The sequence below is a fragment of the Antechinus flavipes genome, chromosome 1, assembly GCF_016432865.1.
Source record: "Antechinus flavipes isolate AdamAnt ecotype Samford, QLD, Australia chromosome 1, AdamAnt_v2, whole genome shotgun sequence".
Lineage (NCBI taxonomy): Eukaryota > Metazoa > Chordata > Mammalia > Dasyuromorphia > Dasyuridae > Antechinus > Antechinus flavipes.
In genome coordinates, this window is record NC_067398.1 from 581,302,480 (window position 1) to 581,319,412 (window position 16,933).

At 35.8% G+C, this 16,933-nt stretch overlaps 1 protein-coding gene across 2 annotated transcripts in view; it reads left to right on the forward strand.

Annotated features, from left to right (window-relative positions):
• The window catches only part of CPQ (carboxypeptidase Q), a 679,622-nt gene that overhangs the window by 117,887 nt on the left and 544,802 nt on the right, over window positions 1–16,933 (forward strand). For both annotated transcript variants that reach the window (XM_051970892.1, XM_051970891.1), the window contains exon 2: window positions 9,582–10,036. In XM_051970892.1, the coding sequence (XP_051826852.1) occupies window positions 9,604–10,036 (433 nt within the window). In that variant the 5' untranslated portion in view covers window positions 9,582–9,603. The remainder of the gene's footprint in view (window positions 1–9,581; window positions 10,037–16,933) is intronic.

Below are 16,933 nucleotides of genomic sequence, written 5' to 3' on the forward strand. Positions count from 1 at the left end.
GGCCAAGTTTTGGTTATTGATTATATATGGAGGGCTTAGAAGAGGAAGGAGTCCAAGACGCCTCCAAGGTAGTGAGCATGGATGACTAGGAGAATGGAGATGTCATTAATAGAAATAACAAATTGGGAAAGGGAACGTATTTTAGATGACTGATGATGAGTCCAATTTTAGATATTTTGAGCTTGAGATTTGATTGTTACATTAAAGCCAAGCTTCTTAGGAGGTGGTTGTACATAATAATCTGAAGTTCAGGTAAGAGGTCAGTGTTGGAGATGAAAATCTGGAAATCACAGAATTTTAAGAAGAGACGTTAAAGATCATCTAAGTGCGATTCTTTTTTACAGATGAGGAAATTGTGGCCTGTATTCAAGGTTTCATATGTAATGGATAGAGCTAATATAGGTGATGCAGTGGATAGAGCTCTAAGCCTTGAGTCAGGAAAACTCATTTTGGTAAGTTCAAATGTGGACTCAGAATTTTACTAAGTGTGTGACCCTGTGCAAGTCACTTAACTCTGTTTGCCTCAGTTTCCTCATCTGTAAAATGAGCTGGAAAAAGAAATGGAAGATACCGCAGTATCTTTGCCAAGAAAACCCCAATTGAAGTCACAAATAGTCAGACATGAGTGTTATAATGGAACAACAACATTTGAAGACATGAAAGTTGAAGAGATCACGAGGGAGTAGGTATATAAAGAGGGATAAATAGAAAAATGTCTATGTAATTCAAGTCAAAATGAAGCTATTCCTGATTGTTCCAGTTACTAGTACCTTCGCCAGTTAAAACAAACAAGCCTGTAGTAATTTTTATGTATCTTATATATGTTTACATTTTATATGTATATTTTATTTCCCCTGATGAAATGTAATCTCTCTGAGGTCAATTATTGCTTTATATTTGTCTTTGCATCTATGTTTCTAGAATAATGTCTGGTAAATACTTAATAAATATTTGATTGATGTATCATAGGCCAGTAGGAGGCAAAGAGTAGGAGAAAGGAGCATGAATATGAAACATCATAGAAACAGAGGGAATTCAGCATTCAGGGTTTGGTATCCAGAGTATTAAATGGTCCAGAATGATGAAGTTTTGAGGAAAAAAATTCCCCTGGATTCAACAAGCAGAAGACATTTTAGAGCTCAATTTAAGTAGATTTGGGGAACTGAAGCCAGCTTTCAAAGAGCTGAGGAATGAATAAATGAGAAGCAGCAGATGTGGGTTAGGTTTTTTTTTTTTTTTTTAAGAAACTTGTCAGTGAAAATCATAAAGGAGATGGAATAGCAGCTTGAGGGGAAAACAAGTATCCCTAAAGGTGATCTTTTGTTCTTTTAGCCTAGGTGAGACCTAAGCATGTGAATGAGCCAGAGAGGGAAGAGATTGTAAAGGAGAAAAGGGATTAAGAGAAGGGCTGATATAGATGCAAAGACCATTGGACTGGATGGCAGGAAACCTGTGTTCTAACATCCCTCTCTTGTCTTTTATGTGTAATGTAACTCTTCATCTCTCTGATTCTCTTTCCTCATTTATAAAATGAGAGGTGTCTGGTGTCTCTTTCATCTCTGTATGTATGTTGGGAAGGAGGGAGCAGGATCATGGCCATTGAAAAAACCCCTTCTTCTAACCTAGGAGAGGAGTAGAAGTATGATGTCTTTATTTTTTGTTTTCACTTTTCACTTTTCATTTCCTTCTCACTCTTGTTAGTTTATTCAATTAACACATATGATTTTGCCTAAGACATTTGCAAACTTTTTTGAGGGATAGTGATTTTAGAAGCCAAAGAAAAAATTTTTGCTTTGTTTCTTCAAAACATAAATCTTCTAAATACATAGACTAGAATTCCCAGCAGGACAAAGGCTAGGTTTGCTTCAGCTCATTCCTTGATTTAAGTGGAAAAGAATGAAAATGGCAAGATAAAAGACTTTATCTTTGTGTGTGTATGTGTGAGGGAAAGATAATCTGTTACCATGGATTATGAAGACAATAAATAAAAAGCCAACCTGTTATTCAAACAGTGTTCTAAAGTTTCCTTTGAAGACAGATTCCTGAATTCTAAAGCACATTACTTTGGGATAGGCTAGGTAGTAGTTTTTTTGTTTTTAAAGTAATAGTTGTTTAAGATTCTGAAGAATATAAAGTGGAGGAATTCAACAGCCTAAATTCAAGAGAAGGAACAATAATTTTATCTTTTATGTATGAATAGAGGTCATTATATGTATTATTCAGCATAAGTTGTAATCTTTTTCTATCAAACCGTCCTACGTTGTTTGAAAGGATTCTAGATGTTTTCATGTCAATTGAATTATTTGCTATTAGGCATTTAAAAAAAGATAAAAACTTTGAGTGTCTGCTTAAGTGAATTACTTTCATGCCCTGTCTTTAAGAATGCTTGTATTTAGAATTACAAATCATTTTTTTCCCAGAGAGATCAGTAAAGCTGAACTTTAGCAGGCTTAGCTGAATTGTGTAGATAAATAAGGTCCTCTGCCATCCCCAATTCTCGATGCCAAACTGGCTTGTGGTCATTAGCCAGTAATGCTAAAAGGAATAACAATTGAATACCAGAGAAGATTTTTTTCCACCTGTTCTCAGCACATCGTGATTTCTAAGATATTCCAACTTTGAATCTATGACCCTCTGGCATTTGCTTTTAAGGATCTCAAGGGAGTGAGAGAGACAGAAAGGAAAAGAAAGAGGAAGAAGAAATAGGGGGAAGTGGAAAGGAAAAGAGAAAGGGAGGAGAGAAAGGAGGGAGAAGGATGGATAAGAGAAGGGGGAGAGATGGCAGGACTAAAGCCTGGAGAAGATGAAAGAGATAAAGATGAAGAGAGTAGAAGGAGAACAAGAGGAAAAGGGGAGAAAGAGAAGGAAGGGGAAGTAATAGTGAGGAAGGGGAAGAGAGAAGAAGAGAAAGGTAAAGGAGGTAGTGTAAGCTAAAAGAGAAAAAGAGGAATAAGCCTGGTGTTTGATTACAAGGGCTGTGATCCTTTTTTTCCTGAGATATTTCTGTTATATATCAAGGCATATCACAGATTTAGGCCTACAAATCTCCTGTGTTCTTTTCTAAAAGTTCACATTCTAGAGTCCTTGAGTGGACCTTACACCAAACATACTATGATTCTCTAGGTATGTTACCACAGACAGCTTTCAAAATGTTAGTACTCTGGGGTATTTCTCGTTTGGACATAACAGTTTGCATGTTGTTCAGATCTTGAGTTCATTGAGAGCAAAATCTGCTTTTCTTTTTCTTTCTTTCAATCTCATGCCTGGTATATAGTAGGCACTTAATAAATGCTTGTTGATTTGATATTAGCATTTTTTTAGGCAAGGTCTGGAGGTAAAGCAGGATAGAGAGGGCAATGATACTGACAGTTCAGTGGAAAAAACTCATTATTTAACACAAGAAGGTTAACATTGATAATACTAATAATAATGATTCAAATACCTTCAAAATTGATTTCCTTTTTTACAGAATCTGTGCAGGGTTCCTCAAACTACGCCCCGCAGCCAGATGCGGCAGCTGAGGGTGGTTATCCCCCTCACCCAGGGCTATGAAGTTTCTTTATTTAAAGGCCCACAAAACAAAGTTTTTGTTTTTACTGTAGCCCGGCCCTCCAACAGTCTGAGGGACAGTGAACTGGCCCTCTATTTAAAAAGTTTGAGGACCCCTGCATAGAGTATAATTCATGATACTTCTATGAAACACCTATTATGTATGGTGGTTAGGTGACACAGTGGATAGAGCCAGTCCTGGAGTAAGGAGGACCTGAGTTCAAAAACAGACTCAGATACTTGTGTGACTCTGGGCAAGCTACTTAACCTAAATTGCTTCCAAAAATAAACAAAGAAACATGTTGGCATCTAATAGCATAAGAGAGAGGGAGCTAAACATGAAATCAGGAAAAATTAGGTTCAGATGTTACTTCAGACTCTTTCTAGCTGTGTGATTTTGAGCAACTTTTACAACCTTTCTCAGCTTTTATTTCCATTTGTATGATGGAGATTATAATATCTACGTACTTCACATGGTTGTTGTGAGAATCACATAAGGTAAATTGTTTTGCAAACCTTAAAGTGCAATATAAATATGAAGTATTTTAAAATGCTCTGCTAGGCACTAGAGATACAAAGATGAATTATAAGACCTTTTCTTTCTTCAAGGAGTTTCATTCAACTTGGAAATACTTAATGCATAGAAAAAATAGATCATTTTAGAAAGGAGGAAGAACTAACTTTGATGTCATTAGGAAAGGCTCCATCAAGGAAGTCGCACTGAACTTTGAGAGAAGAGGAGGTTTATAAGAGGTAGTTAGAGATTGTAGAGATGAGGAGACCACACGCAGGGGTCCTCAAACTACGGCCTGCAGGCCACATGTGGCAGCTTAGGACATTTTTCCCCCTCACCCAGGGCTATGAAGTTTCTTTATTTAAAGGCCCACAAAGCAAAGTTTTTGTTTTTACTATAGTCCGGGACAGTGAACTGGCCCCCTATTTAAAAAGTTTGAGAACCCCTGTGACAATGGGGCCAAGGTATGAGATTGAATGAAGGTGATGAACAAAGTGTTGAGTTTGGATATTAGTTATAGCTCCATTATGGCTAGAACATGGAGTAGATGAAGGGAAATTAATAGGGATTTTATCAAGTTAAATAGTTTGTGTTTTATCCTCAAGGCTTTCAGGGGCCACTGGGGGCTTTTTGGGAAGGAGAGGATATCTTTATGAAACTTAATTTTTATTTAGTTTTAGCCTAAATAGAACAATAGAGCTGCTTGGTGAAAATATCGTGCTGAACGTAACTATCAGTTATCATTGAAAGCAAAAATTAGTCTAAAAACTATCAGCAAAGATATGTATGGCCATAAAATGAGAAGGGCTTTTTTATGTGGGGAAAAGATAGGTAACAGAATAGATGGATGCATATTGTCTTGGTTCCTTTACATCAGATCCAGGAGAAGATTCCTAATTCATTGATTGGACATCTTGTAGAAGACATGGACAATAATCATATAGGTTGATAAGGTAGGGGCAGGTTGTAATCTTCACCTTTAGAGATGGTAACTTAATCAGCAAAATGGCACAGGATCACAATTCTGCCTCAGGCAATTATTAGCTATGTGACCCTGAGCAAACCACTTAATCACTAGTAACCTCAGTTTCTTCATCTATAAAATTAGACTAGTAATATCCCTTATCTCACTAAGAGTAGTTGTGAGAGCAGATAAGATAACATGTAAAACACTTTGTAAACCTTAAATGTTTTAAGATTAGATGGTATAGTAGATAAGAGCACTGAGATTGGAATCAGGAAGATCATTTTCCTGAGTTCAAATCCAACCTAGGACACTTACTAGCTATGTGACACTAGGCAAGCCACTTAATCCCATTTGTCTCAGTTTCCTCATTTGCAAAATGAGTTTTTAGGGAAGGAAATGGATAAACCTCACCAGAATCTTCATCGACAAAATCCCAAATGGAGTCAAGAAGAGTTAGACATAACTGAAAGCATTGAACAACAATAATACTTCTGTTAGCAGCCACAATGTCAGAGACATATATAGTACATAAGACAAAAGAGTTTGGGTATCTTCCGTTGCCTCTATGTCTTAGAGTTTTACTACCTCTAGTTTCCTCAGTAGTAACTATTTCATTGGCCATATTATTGAGTGGCTACTCTTTATCTATTTTTATAAAAGATTATTATTCATTGGTTTCTTAATTGTAGACTACTTAGGAGTCAGAAAGCCCTGGGTTCAAGTCTAGCCTATTACACTTACTAAATGGATAACCCCAAGCAAGTCACAGAACCTCAGTTTCCTCATCTGTAAAATGGAGGTCACAATAGCACTCACCTACCAGGGTTGTTTTGAACATCAAAGAAAATATCTTGTCTAAAATGCTCCGATAACCATAAAGAGCTATACATATGCTAGGTGTTGTCATTCTTATCATTTGTGAAAATCAGGGTATATCTTTTTATTAACTTTCTCCAAAATAAGTGGATGAAAGAGATGATCTACAAGGTTCCTTCTGTCTTGAAAAGTCTCTGATTATATAGTTTTAATCCCATTTTATAAAAATGTTGCAAGGAAGCTAATTAATGTTTGCAGAATACTTAGAGATTGTCTAATGAGAAGATATTGATGTGATTATTTGAATGAATAGATAAAGGGTTTTTTTGTTCTTTTAAAAATCATTTCATATTTTCAAAGATAAATTGCTCTCTAGTGGTATACATTTTTTAAAAAGCATTACTAATTTTATTTTTATTTTTATTTTATTTTACTTTAATGGCCTTTTATTTACAAGTTATATGCATAGGTAATTTTACAGCATTGACAATTGCCAAACTTTTGTTCCAATTTTTCCCCTCCTTTTCCCCCTAGATGGCAGGATGTAGTGGTGTACATTTTGATCGGATCAGAAACTATCCTATAGCAAAAGGGTCACTGAGGTAATGATAAAGACCAGGAACCATTTCTTTTTATATTTGGTCTAGTGAAAATAATGCTTGAGTTGAAGTCAGAGACTGAGATTGAGTCTGGTCTGTAGTAGTTAATCTTAATCTGATCCTCAATTTATTCATCTGTGAAGTTCAGCTACTAATACATGTGCCACTTATCTCAAAAGATCATTAGAGGAGAAGCTCTTTTACATACTGAAACATTCTATAAATGTTAATTATTATTAAGCTACCACTTTGAAGACTTTAACTATATATATTCAGCTTTTATAATGAATCTCCTTTGCAGCTTTCCTGGGGAGGTAACATGATATAGATTACCTGGGAGACATAAAATTTTGCTTCAAGTTCTAATCCTTCTTAATAATATTGCAATATCAAGCAATTCACTTAAACAGTCCCAATTCTTAGTTTCTTCATAGATAAAGTTACTGGATTAGATTTGATCATCCTTAAAGTCTTTTCCATCCCATACAATCTTATAAAATAGCTAGGCCAGGTATTTTTCTCCTTAGTTAAAAATAGCACATGATAAGGTATTCCAGTTATGGAGAGTTTAAATGCTTTATTCATTTTCAAATGGTGAGTTCATGTTTAAGGCTTAGGAGGTTAAACCTAGTGCTCTTCCTATTGAACTATGCTCCTTCCTTTTGAGACCTAACTTTACCATTGCTGTAGATTGTAGAGGAACCAAAACTCCATTCATAGTAGGGTATCATTAGAATCAATAGCATTACTTTTCTGACAGCCCAGGGAACAGCTCTCTTGAACATATGTTGCCTGTAGTTTGTTTTCTATTTATTAAATTAAAAAATATTTTTTTCAATTTGGAAAAAATACATTTTCTTCTTCACTTTCACCTCAACTCTCTCAATTGAGAAGGAAAGAAAAATAAAACTTGTTAAAAACATATACATATAAAGCAAGAAAAAATGGCATTGGTCATGTCCAAATATATCTATATATTTAATTCTGAATTTTGAGTCCTTTGTCTCTCTATTAAGAGGTGGGTATTATGTTTCACCATAAGTCCTCTGCAATCAACTTGATCTTTATGCTGATCAGTGTTTTTTTTTTTTCAAAGTTGTTTTTTTTTATTATTATATTGTTATATATATTTTTTTTCTTGTTTTTACTCAATTCACTCTGCCTCAATTCATACAATCATCCCCTGGTTTCACTGGGGATCATTTCACACCATCATTTCTTATAGCACATTAGTATTCCATCACATTTATATATCATAACTAGTTTTGACATTACACAATTGATGAGTAGCCTTTAAATTTCCAATTTTTTGCCACTGTAGAAAGAGCTATAAATATTTGTGAACATCCTTAGTTATTTCTTCCCTCTTAGGATTATTCACTCCAATAATCTACTGTCTAAATTCCTCCTTCTCCCTTTCCTCTCCTTTTTCACTATTGAGTGAAATGTATTTTTTTTTTATAAAATGTGTGTGTGTATGTGTGTGTGTGTGTGTGTGTGAGTGTGTGTGAATTCTTCCCTGCTTTGACCAGTTCAGATGAGAATGAGGTTTAGTTGTTCCCTCCAGTCTTTTCTTTTTGTTTGTTTAAATGTCTTCTTGCACATCTTATTTATCACATGTTTTTAGAGGTCAAGATCAGACTACCTATTTTGGGTATGAATTCAGATAATTATGCAGATGATATATTTATTAATGAGTGAAAAATATTACCTTTCTTTGCATTCATAATCAACTATTCAAATGACTTTTGAGTTTAAAATCCCTAGTATGAACTGATCTACCACTTTTCTAAAAAAAATTAACAGAGAAATCCTCAAGGTTGCCTGAAACACCAAGAGGTCAAGGCATTGCCCAAGATCATTCAGCTAGGGTCAGAGATAGAAATCAATCCCAGGTCTTCATGCACCCACTGCCAACACTATATCATGATCTATGCCATTTTTTGCTGTTTTCTGAATTCATAGCAGACTGTTAATTTCATTGGCACACATTAAACAATAAAGCTATTTCTAAAGAACCAAGAGTCAGTTGTGTTTTTAGTAAATAAAATTTTGCTGTAAATGCACTGAGGAAATATTTAGAGCATGTGATAAACATCTGTAGACATGTAATAGATATTTATTGCTTGAATTCATTGATTGATTGAAAGGCATCCTATATATATCCCAAAAATCTTAAGTGTACTTTTGAACTTTAGCGCTTAAAACTATTATTTTGGAGGATGTTTTGAACAGGAGAGTGGGACTGAAGAAAGATATGAGGATAGTGCCATAGCCCAGGGAAATGGTGATGTGAACTTCAAAAAGATAGTAGAAGTGTTCATGTAAAAAAAAAGAGGCAGAGGCAAAAGATGTTGTAGAAGTTGAACTGACAAAACCTTGAAATAGATTTGGAGTGGGGAGTATTGTTGAAGGAGAGAGGAAGGGGAAGGAAAGGGAAAAAAAATTAAAAGTGGTTTCAAAATTATGAATCTTTACACTGGGTAGCTCAACAGAAATAAAAAAAAATGAAGAAGGGGCAGGTTTCAAGTACATTCATCTTTATTTGGTTACAATTTTTCTTAAGCATCTGTTCGTTAAAAATAATGTCAACACTTTCTACTATTATATCACCACCATCACTTCTAAGGTGATTCTAATCTAACTTAAATAATTGTACACTTGCTAATTTGTACTTGGGTCATTATTGAATGAAGGTTTTGATAATTTTATATCTGAAATGCCTCTCTAAAATTTCTCTCTTAAAATAGGTAATTTTTTGGACCTCCTTTTTTTTTTTTTTTTTTTTTTTAAGGTATCGTAGTTAAATTTTTTGTAAAGTGAACAATCACCATCTTATTTGCCTTTCATGTTATTTTTCCTCTTTAGCAAACCTGGGCACCCAAAGTAAAATGATCTTAAGCCCTGAAAAACACCATGTTTTCCCTATAGCTTAAGCCTTTTGTATTAACCTTGATATTTTAGTCTGGAAGTCAATGACTTTGTCTTGAATTCTTTGTAGCATTTGTTCATGTGACTATACCCCATACTGGATCTTTCTCCTTACACAATTCTTCTCTGTTTTCTCTAGAATTATACTATGGTTGATTGGCAAGTGACATTGTTTCCTACATGTAACTTTTTCTTTTTCCTCTAGGTTCTTACAGGAGGGAAAGACAATGGCTCCTCTCATCTTCCTTTTCATGGGTGTGTTTCACCTTTTACCTTCATGCTCTGGAAAAGCTTTGTGTGAAGATGTTGGCCACATGAACACATTTAGAAAAATAAAAGAAGAAATAGCAGGTTACCAAGATGTTGCTAAGGCCATTATAGATCTTGCTGTGTGTGGCAAGGCCCAGAACAGATCCTATGAAAGACTGGCACTTTTGGTTGACACCGTTGGACCTAGACTCAGTGGCTCCAAAAACCTAGAAAAGGCTATTCAAATTATGTACCAGAATCTGAAAAATGATGGATTAGAGAATGTCCATCTGGAACCTGTCAAAGTGCCCCACTGGGAAAGAGGGCAGGAATCTGCTGTGATGCTAGAGCCTAGAAACCATTCAATGGCTATTTTAGGCCTTGGGAGCAGTATTGGGACCCCCCCAGAAGGTATGTTGTGCCCTGTTGAATAATTTTGTATGGCTTATTAAAAAATAAAACAAAATGGTGATGCTTCTCAAAAAATGGATGATGAAAAAAACATTGGAATTTATTTTAAATTAAATCCATGGGAAAAGTGGATCAGGAAGTTGTTTCTTATTTCCCAGTTTCTTTGAACAAATACTGTAGAGCCTTTAATAGCTATTTTCAATAATTTCTAGATTTTTTTTTGTTATCTTCCTATCCTTTTCCTGCATTTTTTCCAAAATGAAGCTTCTTTAATAATTAAAATATTGATGATGATAGTGATTAATGAATGACACATATATAATACATTAGAATTTTCAAAGTTCTTTTTTTTTTTAATTTTTTATTTAATAATTACATTATATTGACACTCGTTTCTGTTCCGATTTTTTTCCCCCTCCCTCCCTCCACCCCCTCCCCTAGATGGCAAGCAGTCCTTTATATGTTGGATATGTTGCAGTAGATCCTAGATACAATATATGTTTGCAGAACCGAACAGTTCTCTTGTTGCGTAGGGAGAATTGGATTCAGAAGGTATAAATAATCCGGGAAGAAAAACAAAAATGCAGATAGTTTACATTCGTTTCCCAGTGTTCTTTCTTTGGGTGTAGCTGCTTTTGTCCGTCATTTATCAATTGAAACTCAGGTCTCTTTGTCAAAGAAATCCACTTCCATCAAAATATGTCCTCATACAATATCGTTGTCGAAGTGTATAATGATCTCCTGGTTCTGCTCATTTCACTTAGCATCAGTTCATGTAAGTCTCGCCAGTCCTCTCTGTATTCATCCTGCTGGTCATTTCTTACAGAACAATAATATTCCATAACATTCATATACCACAATTTACCCAGCCATTCTCCAATTGATGGGCATCCATTCATTTTCCAGTTTCTAGCCACTACAAACAGGGCTGCTACAAACATTTTGGCACATACAGGTCCCTTTCCCTTCTTTAGTATTTCTTTGGGATATAAGCCCAATAGAAACACTGCTGGATCAAAGGGTATGCACAATTTGATAATTTTTTGGGCATAATTCCAGATTGCTCTCCAGAATGGTTGGATTCATTCACAACTCCACCAACAATGCATTAGTGTCCCAGTTTTCCCGCATCCCCTCCAACATTCATCATTATTTTTTCCTGTCATCTTAGCCAATCTGACAGGTGTGTAGTGGTATCTCAGAGTTGTCTTAATTTGCATTTCTCTGATCAATAATGATTTGGAACACTCTTTCATATGAGTGGTAATAGTTTCAATCTCATCCTCTGAAAATTGTCTGTTCATATCCTTTAACCATTTATCAATTGGAGAATGGCTTGATTTCTTATAAATTTGAGTCAGTTCTCTATATATTTTGGAAATGAGGCCTTTATCAGAACCTTTAACTGTGAAAATGTTTTCCCAGTTTGTTGCTTCCCTTCTAATCTTGTTTGCATTAGTTTTATTTGTACAAAGGCTTTTTAATTTGATGTAATCGAAATTTTCTATTCTGTGATCAGTAATGGTCTCTAGTTCATCTTTGGTCACAAATTTCTTTCTCCTCCACAAGTCTGAGAGATAAACTATTCTATGTTCCTCTAATTTATTTATAATCTCGTTCTTTATGTCTAGGTCATAGACCCATTTTGATCTTATCTTGGTATATGGTGTTAAGTGTGGGTCCATGCCTAATTTCTGCCATACTAATTTCCAATTATCCCAGCAGTTTTTATCAAATAATGAATTCTTTTCCCAGAAGTTAGGGGCTTTGGGTTTGTCAAACACTAGATTGCTATAATTGACTATTCTGTCTTGTGAGCCTAGCCTTTTCCACTGATCCACTAATCTATTTCTTAGCCAATACCAAATGGTTTTGGTGACTGCTGCTTTATAATATAATTTTAGATCAGGTACAGCTAGGCCACCTTCATTTGATTTTTTTTTTCATTAATTCCCTTGAGATTCTCGACTTTTTATTGTTCCATATGAATTTTGTTGTTATTTTTTCTAGATCAATAAAATATTTTCTTGGAAGTCTGATTGGTATAGCACTAAATAAATAGATTAGTTTAGGGAGTATTGTCATCTTTATTATGTTCGCTCGGCCGATCCAAGAGCACTTAATATTTTTCCAATTATTTAAGTCTGACTTTATTTGTGTGGAGACTTTTTTATAATTTTGCTCATATAATTCCTGACTTTCCTTTGGTAGATAGATTCCCAAATATTTTATGGTATCAACAGTTATTCTGAATGGAATTTCTCTTTGTATCTCTTGCTGTTGGGTTTTGTTGGTGATGTATAAAAATGCTGAGGATTTATGGGGATTTATTTTGTAGCCAGCTACTTTGCTAAAATTGTGAATTATTTCCAATAGCTTTTTGGTAGAATCTCTGGGGTTCTCTAGGTATACCATCATATCATCTGCAAAGAGTGATAGTTTGGTTTCCTCATTGCCTACTCTAATTCCTTTAATATCTTTCTCGACTCTTATTGCCGAGGCTAGTGTTTCTAATACGATATTAAATAATAATGGTGATAGTGGGCAACCTTGCTTCACTCCAGATCTTACTGGGAAAGGTTCCAGTTTTTCCCCATTGCATATGATGCTTACTGATGGTTTTAAATATATGCTCCTGACTATTTTAAGGAAAAGTCCATTTATTCCTATGCTCTCAAGTGTTTTTATTAGGAATGGATGTTGGATTTTATCAAATGCTTTTTCTGCATCTATTGAGATGATCATGTGGTTTTTGTTTGTTTGGTTATTGATATAGTCAATTATGCTAATAGTTTTCCTAATATTGAACCAGCCCTGCATTCCTGGTATAAATCCTACTTGGTCATAGTGTATTATCCTGGTGACAATTTTCTGTAATCTTTTTGCTAATATTTTATTTAAGATTTTAGCATCAATATTCATTAGGGAGATTGGTCTATAATTTTCTTTCTCTGTTTTCAGCCTACCTGGTTTAGGTATCAGTACCATATCTGTGTCATAAAAGGAGTTTGGTAGGACTCCTTCAATCCCTATTTTTTCAAATAGTTTATATAACATTGGAGTTAATTGTTCTTTAAATGTTTGGTAGAATTCACATGTAAATCCATCTGGTCCTGGGGATTTTTTCTTAGGGAGTTGATTGATAGTTTGTTCTATTTCTTTTTCTGAGATGGGACTGTTTAAGATATTTACTTCTTCCTCTGTTAGTTTGGGCAAGCTGTATTTTTGGAGGTATTTTTCTATTTCATTTAAGTTGTCGAATTTATTGGCATAAAGTTGGGCAAAGTAACTCCTAATTATTGCTCCACTTTCCTCTTCGTTAGTGGTGAGTTCTCCCTTTTCATTTTTAAGACTAACAATTTGATTTTCCTCTTTCCTTTTTTTAATCAGATTTACTAAGGGTTTGTCTATTTTGTTGGTTTTTTCATAGAACCAACTCTTAGTTTTATTAATCAATTCAATAGTTTTTTTACTTTCAATTTTATTGATCTCACCTTTTACTTTTAGAATTTCAAGTTTAGTGTTTGACTGGGGGTTTTTAATTTGTTCCTTTTCTAGCATTTTTAATTGCAAACCCAATTCATTGACCTTCTCTTTCTCTATTTTATACAAATAGGCCTCTAGAGATATGAAATTTCCCCTTATTACCGCTTTGGCTGCATCCCATACATTTTGGTATGATGTCTCATTATTATCGTTTTCTTGGGTGAAGTTATTAATTATGTCTATGATTTGCTGTTTCACCCAATCATTCTTTAGTATGAGATTATTTAGTTTCCAATTATTTTTTGGTCTACTTCCCCCTGCTTTTTTGTTGAATGTAATTTTCATTGCATCGTGGTCTGAAAAGGATGCATTTACTATTTCTGCCTTACTACATTTGAGTTTGAGGTTTTTATGTCCTAATATATGGTCAATTTTTGTATAGGTTCCATGAACTGCTGAAAAGAAAGTGTATTCCTTTCTGTCTCCATTACATTTTCTCCAGAGATCTATCATATCTAACTTTTCTAGTATTCTATTTACCTCTTTGACTTCTTTCTTATTTATTTTGTGGTTTGATTTATCTAATTCTGAGAGTGCAAGGTTAAGATCTCCCACTATTATAGTTTTACTGTCTATTTCTTCTTGCAGCTCTCTTAGTTTCTCTTTTAAGAATTTAGATGCTACCCCACTTGGTGCATATATGTTTAATATAGATAGTGCTTCATTATCCATGCTACCCTTTAGCAAGATATAGTGTCCTTCCTTATCTCTTTTAATTAGGTCAATTTTTGCTTTAGCTTGATCTGAGATCAGGATGGCTACCCCTGCTTTTTTGACTTCACCTGAAGCATAGTAGATTTTGCTCCAACCTTTTACCTTTAACCTGCATGTATCTCCCCGCTTCAGGTGTGTTTCCTGTAAACAACATATTGTAGGATTCTGGCTTTTAATCCATTCTGCTAACCGCTTCCTCTTTATGGGGGAGTTTACCCCATTCACGTTTATGGTTAGAATGACCAATTCTGTATTACTTGCCATCTTGTTAACCCCGGTTTATGCTTTCCTCCCTTCTTTCCCCTTTCCCCCCTTCCAAGTATTAAGCTTGTGAGCACCCCTTGCTTCTCACAGCCCTCCCTTTTTAGTGTCCCTCCCCCCGCCTTAGAGTTCCTCCCCCTATCTTACCCCTTTCCCTCCCAGTTCCCGTATTCCCTTCCGCTTAGCTTATTCCTTCCCTTTCCACTTTTCCCTTCTCACTTTTCAATGAGATGGGAGAAGTTTCACCATAGATTGAATATGTCTTAAGATTTTTCACTTAAAGCCAATTCTGAAGGCAGTAAGATACCCACTATATTCATCCCCCTCCATTCTTTCTCTCAGATATAATAGGTTTCCTATGCCTCTTCATGAGATGTACTACCCCCACTTTACCCTTTTTCTGGTACAATGTCCTTTCCACATCAATTTCTAGAACAAGGTATACATGTATTCTTTATACATCTATATAGTCAAAATATAGTTCCCAAGATTAATCTTTACCTTTTTAGATTTCTCTTGAGTTCTATATTTGTAGATCAAACTTTTTGTTAAGTTCTGGTTTTTTCATCAGAAATAGATGAAATTCGCTTACTTCGTTGAATGTCCATCTTCTTCCCTGGAAAAAGATGCTCATTCTCGCTGGGTAAGTTATTTTTGGTTGCATACCAAGTTCCTTAGCCTTTCGGAATATCATATTCCAGGCCCTTCGATCTTTTAATGTGGATGCTGCCAGATCCTGGGTGATCCTTATTGTGGCTCCTTGATACTTGAATTGGGTTTTTCTAGCCGCTTGCAATATTTTTTCTTTCATCTGAGGGTTCTGGCATTTGGCCACTATATTCCTTGGTGTTTTGATTTTAGGATCCCTTTCAGTGGGTGATTGATGAATCCTTTCAATGTTTATTTTTTCCTCTGTTCCTATGACTTCTGGGCAGTTCTCTTTGATAATTTCCTGGAAGACAGTGTCCAGGCTCTTTATTTCATCATGTTTTTCTGGGAGTCCAATGATTCTCAGATTGTCTCTCCTGGATCTGTTTTCCAGGTCTGTTGTCTTCCCCAGAAGGTATTTCACATTTTTCTCCATTGTTTGATTTTTTTGGATTTGCTTGACTGATTCTTCTTGTCTCCTCGAGTCATTCAATTCCACTTGTTCAATTCTGATTTTCAGTGAAGTATTCTCTTCACTCACTTTTTTAAAATCTTTTTCTAATTGTCCAATTGAGTTCTTTTGTTCTGTGGAATTTTTTTCCATTTCGCCAATTTTGTTTTTTAGAGAGCTGTTTTCTGTTTCCAGTTCACTAATCCAATTTTTCAAGGATTTTACTTCTTTATCCACTCTCTCTTTAACTTTCTCCAGGCTCTTTTGCCAAGCCTCCCTCTCCTTTTCCCAAGCCTCACTCTGCTTTCCCCATTTTTCTTCTAGCTCCCTTGTGAGAGCCTTTTTAATCACTTCTATGAGGTTCATCTGTGCTGAGGAACAGACGATCTCCTCCTTTGGGGATTCACCTGGGGACTGCCTGTTTTTAGTCTCCTCAGGATTTAGAGTCTGCTCTCTATCTGTTTAGAAGCTGTCAAGGGTTAAAGTCCTCTTTAGCTTCTTGCTCATTCTGTCTATTAATCAGAGACAAACTACCAAAGAAAAACAGAAAAAACTGGAGTCTTTCTTTGGGGCGGGGCTGGGTGTGTTATCGAGCTTCCTCTACAGACTGCAGGGGGCAGCAGTGAGGCACTAGCAGGACTGTGCTGCGCCTGCGCTCTGAGATCCCAAAGCGTGCTGAGTCACTGTGGGGGGGGAGGGGGGCGGCCAGGTCCCGAGAGACTCCAGCTGTTTGGGGTTGTATTCTTCAGCCCCGGTGTTTTTAGCTTCTCTGCTGGGCTGTTGACTTGCTGCCGGAGGAAAGTATCCAAACCTGTAGCAAAGCTCTCCCCGCAGAGACGGCTACGATCACTTTCCACCCCCTCTCCAGTCTGCTCCTGTGCCCTCACTGCCACTGCCCGCCGCCTGCGCCCGATCTAAAACCGCCCCAGCCCTCCAGTAAAGACAGACCTTTCTTGGTGGATCTCAAGGATGGCTTCTCTTGGTAACTATATGTAGGTTTTTTTCAGTCAAGCATTGATTCAGAGGCTTGTAATGAAATGGATAGTGAGAGAAAGCGTGGAGCTTATGCAGCTGTGAGCCTCCTCTCCGCCATCTTAACCGGAAGTCCCCCAAAGTTCTTTCTATGATGAAGTTCTTATTTCCAGATGAAGTAAGTTTCAGCCACGGCTCATTTATTTGTGTCTTTCTATCTCCAATGCTTAGTATAGTCTCTGACACATTGTAGGCAATTAATAAATACTTGTTGATTGCTGTTAGATTAATAAAAGCTTCTTAAT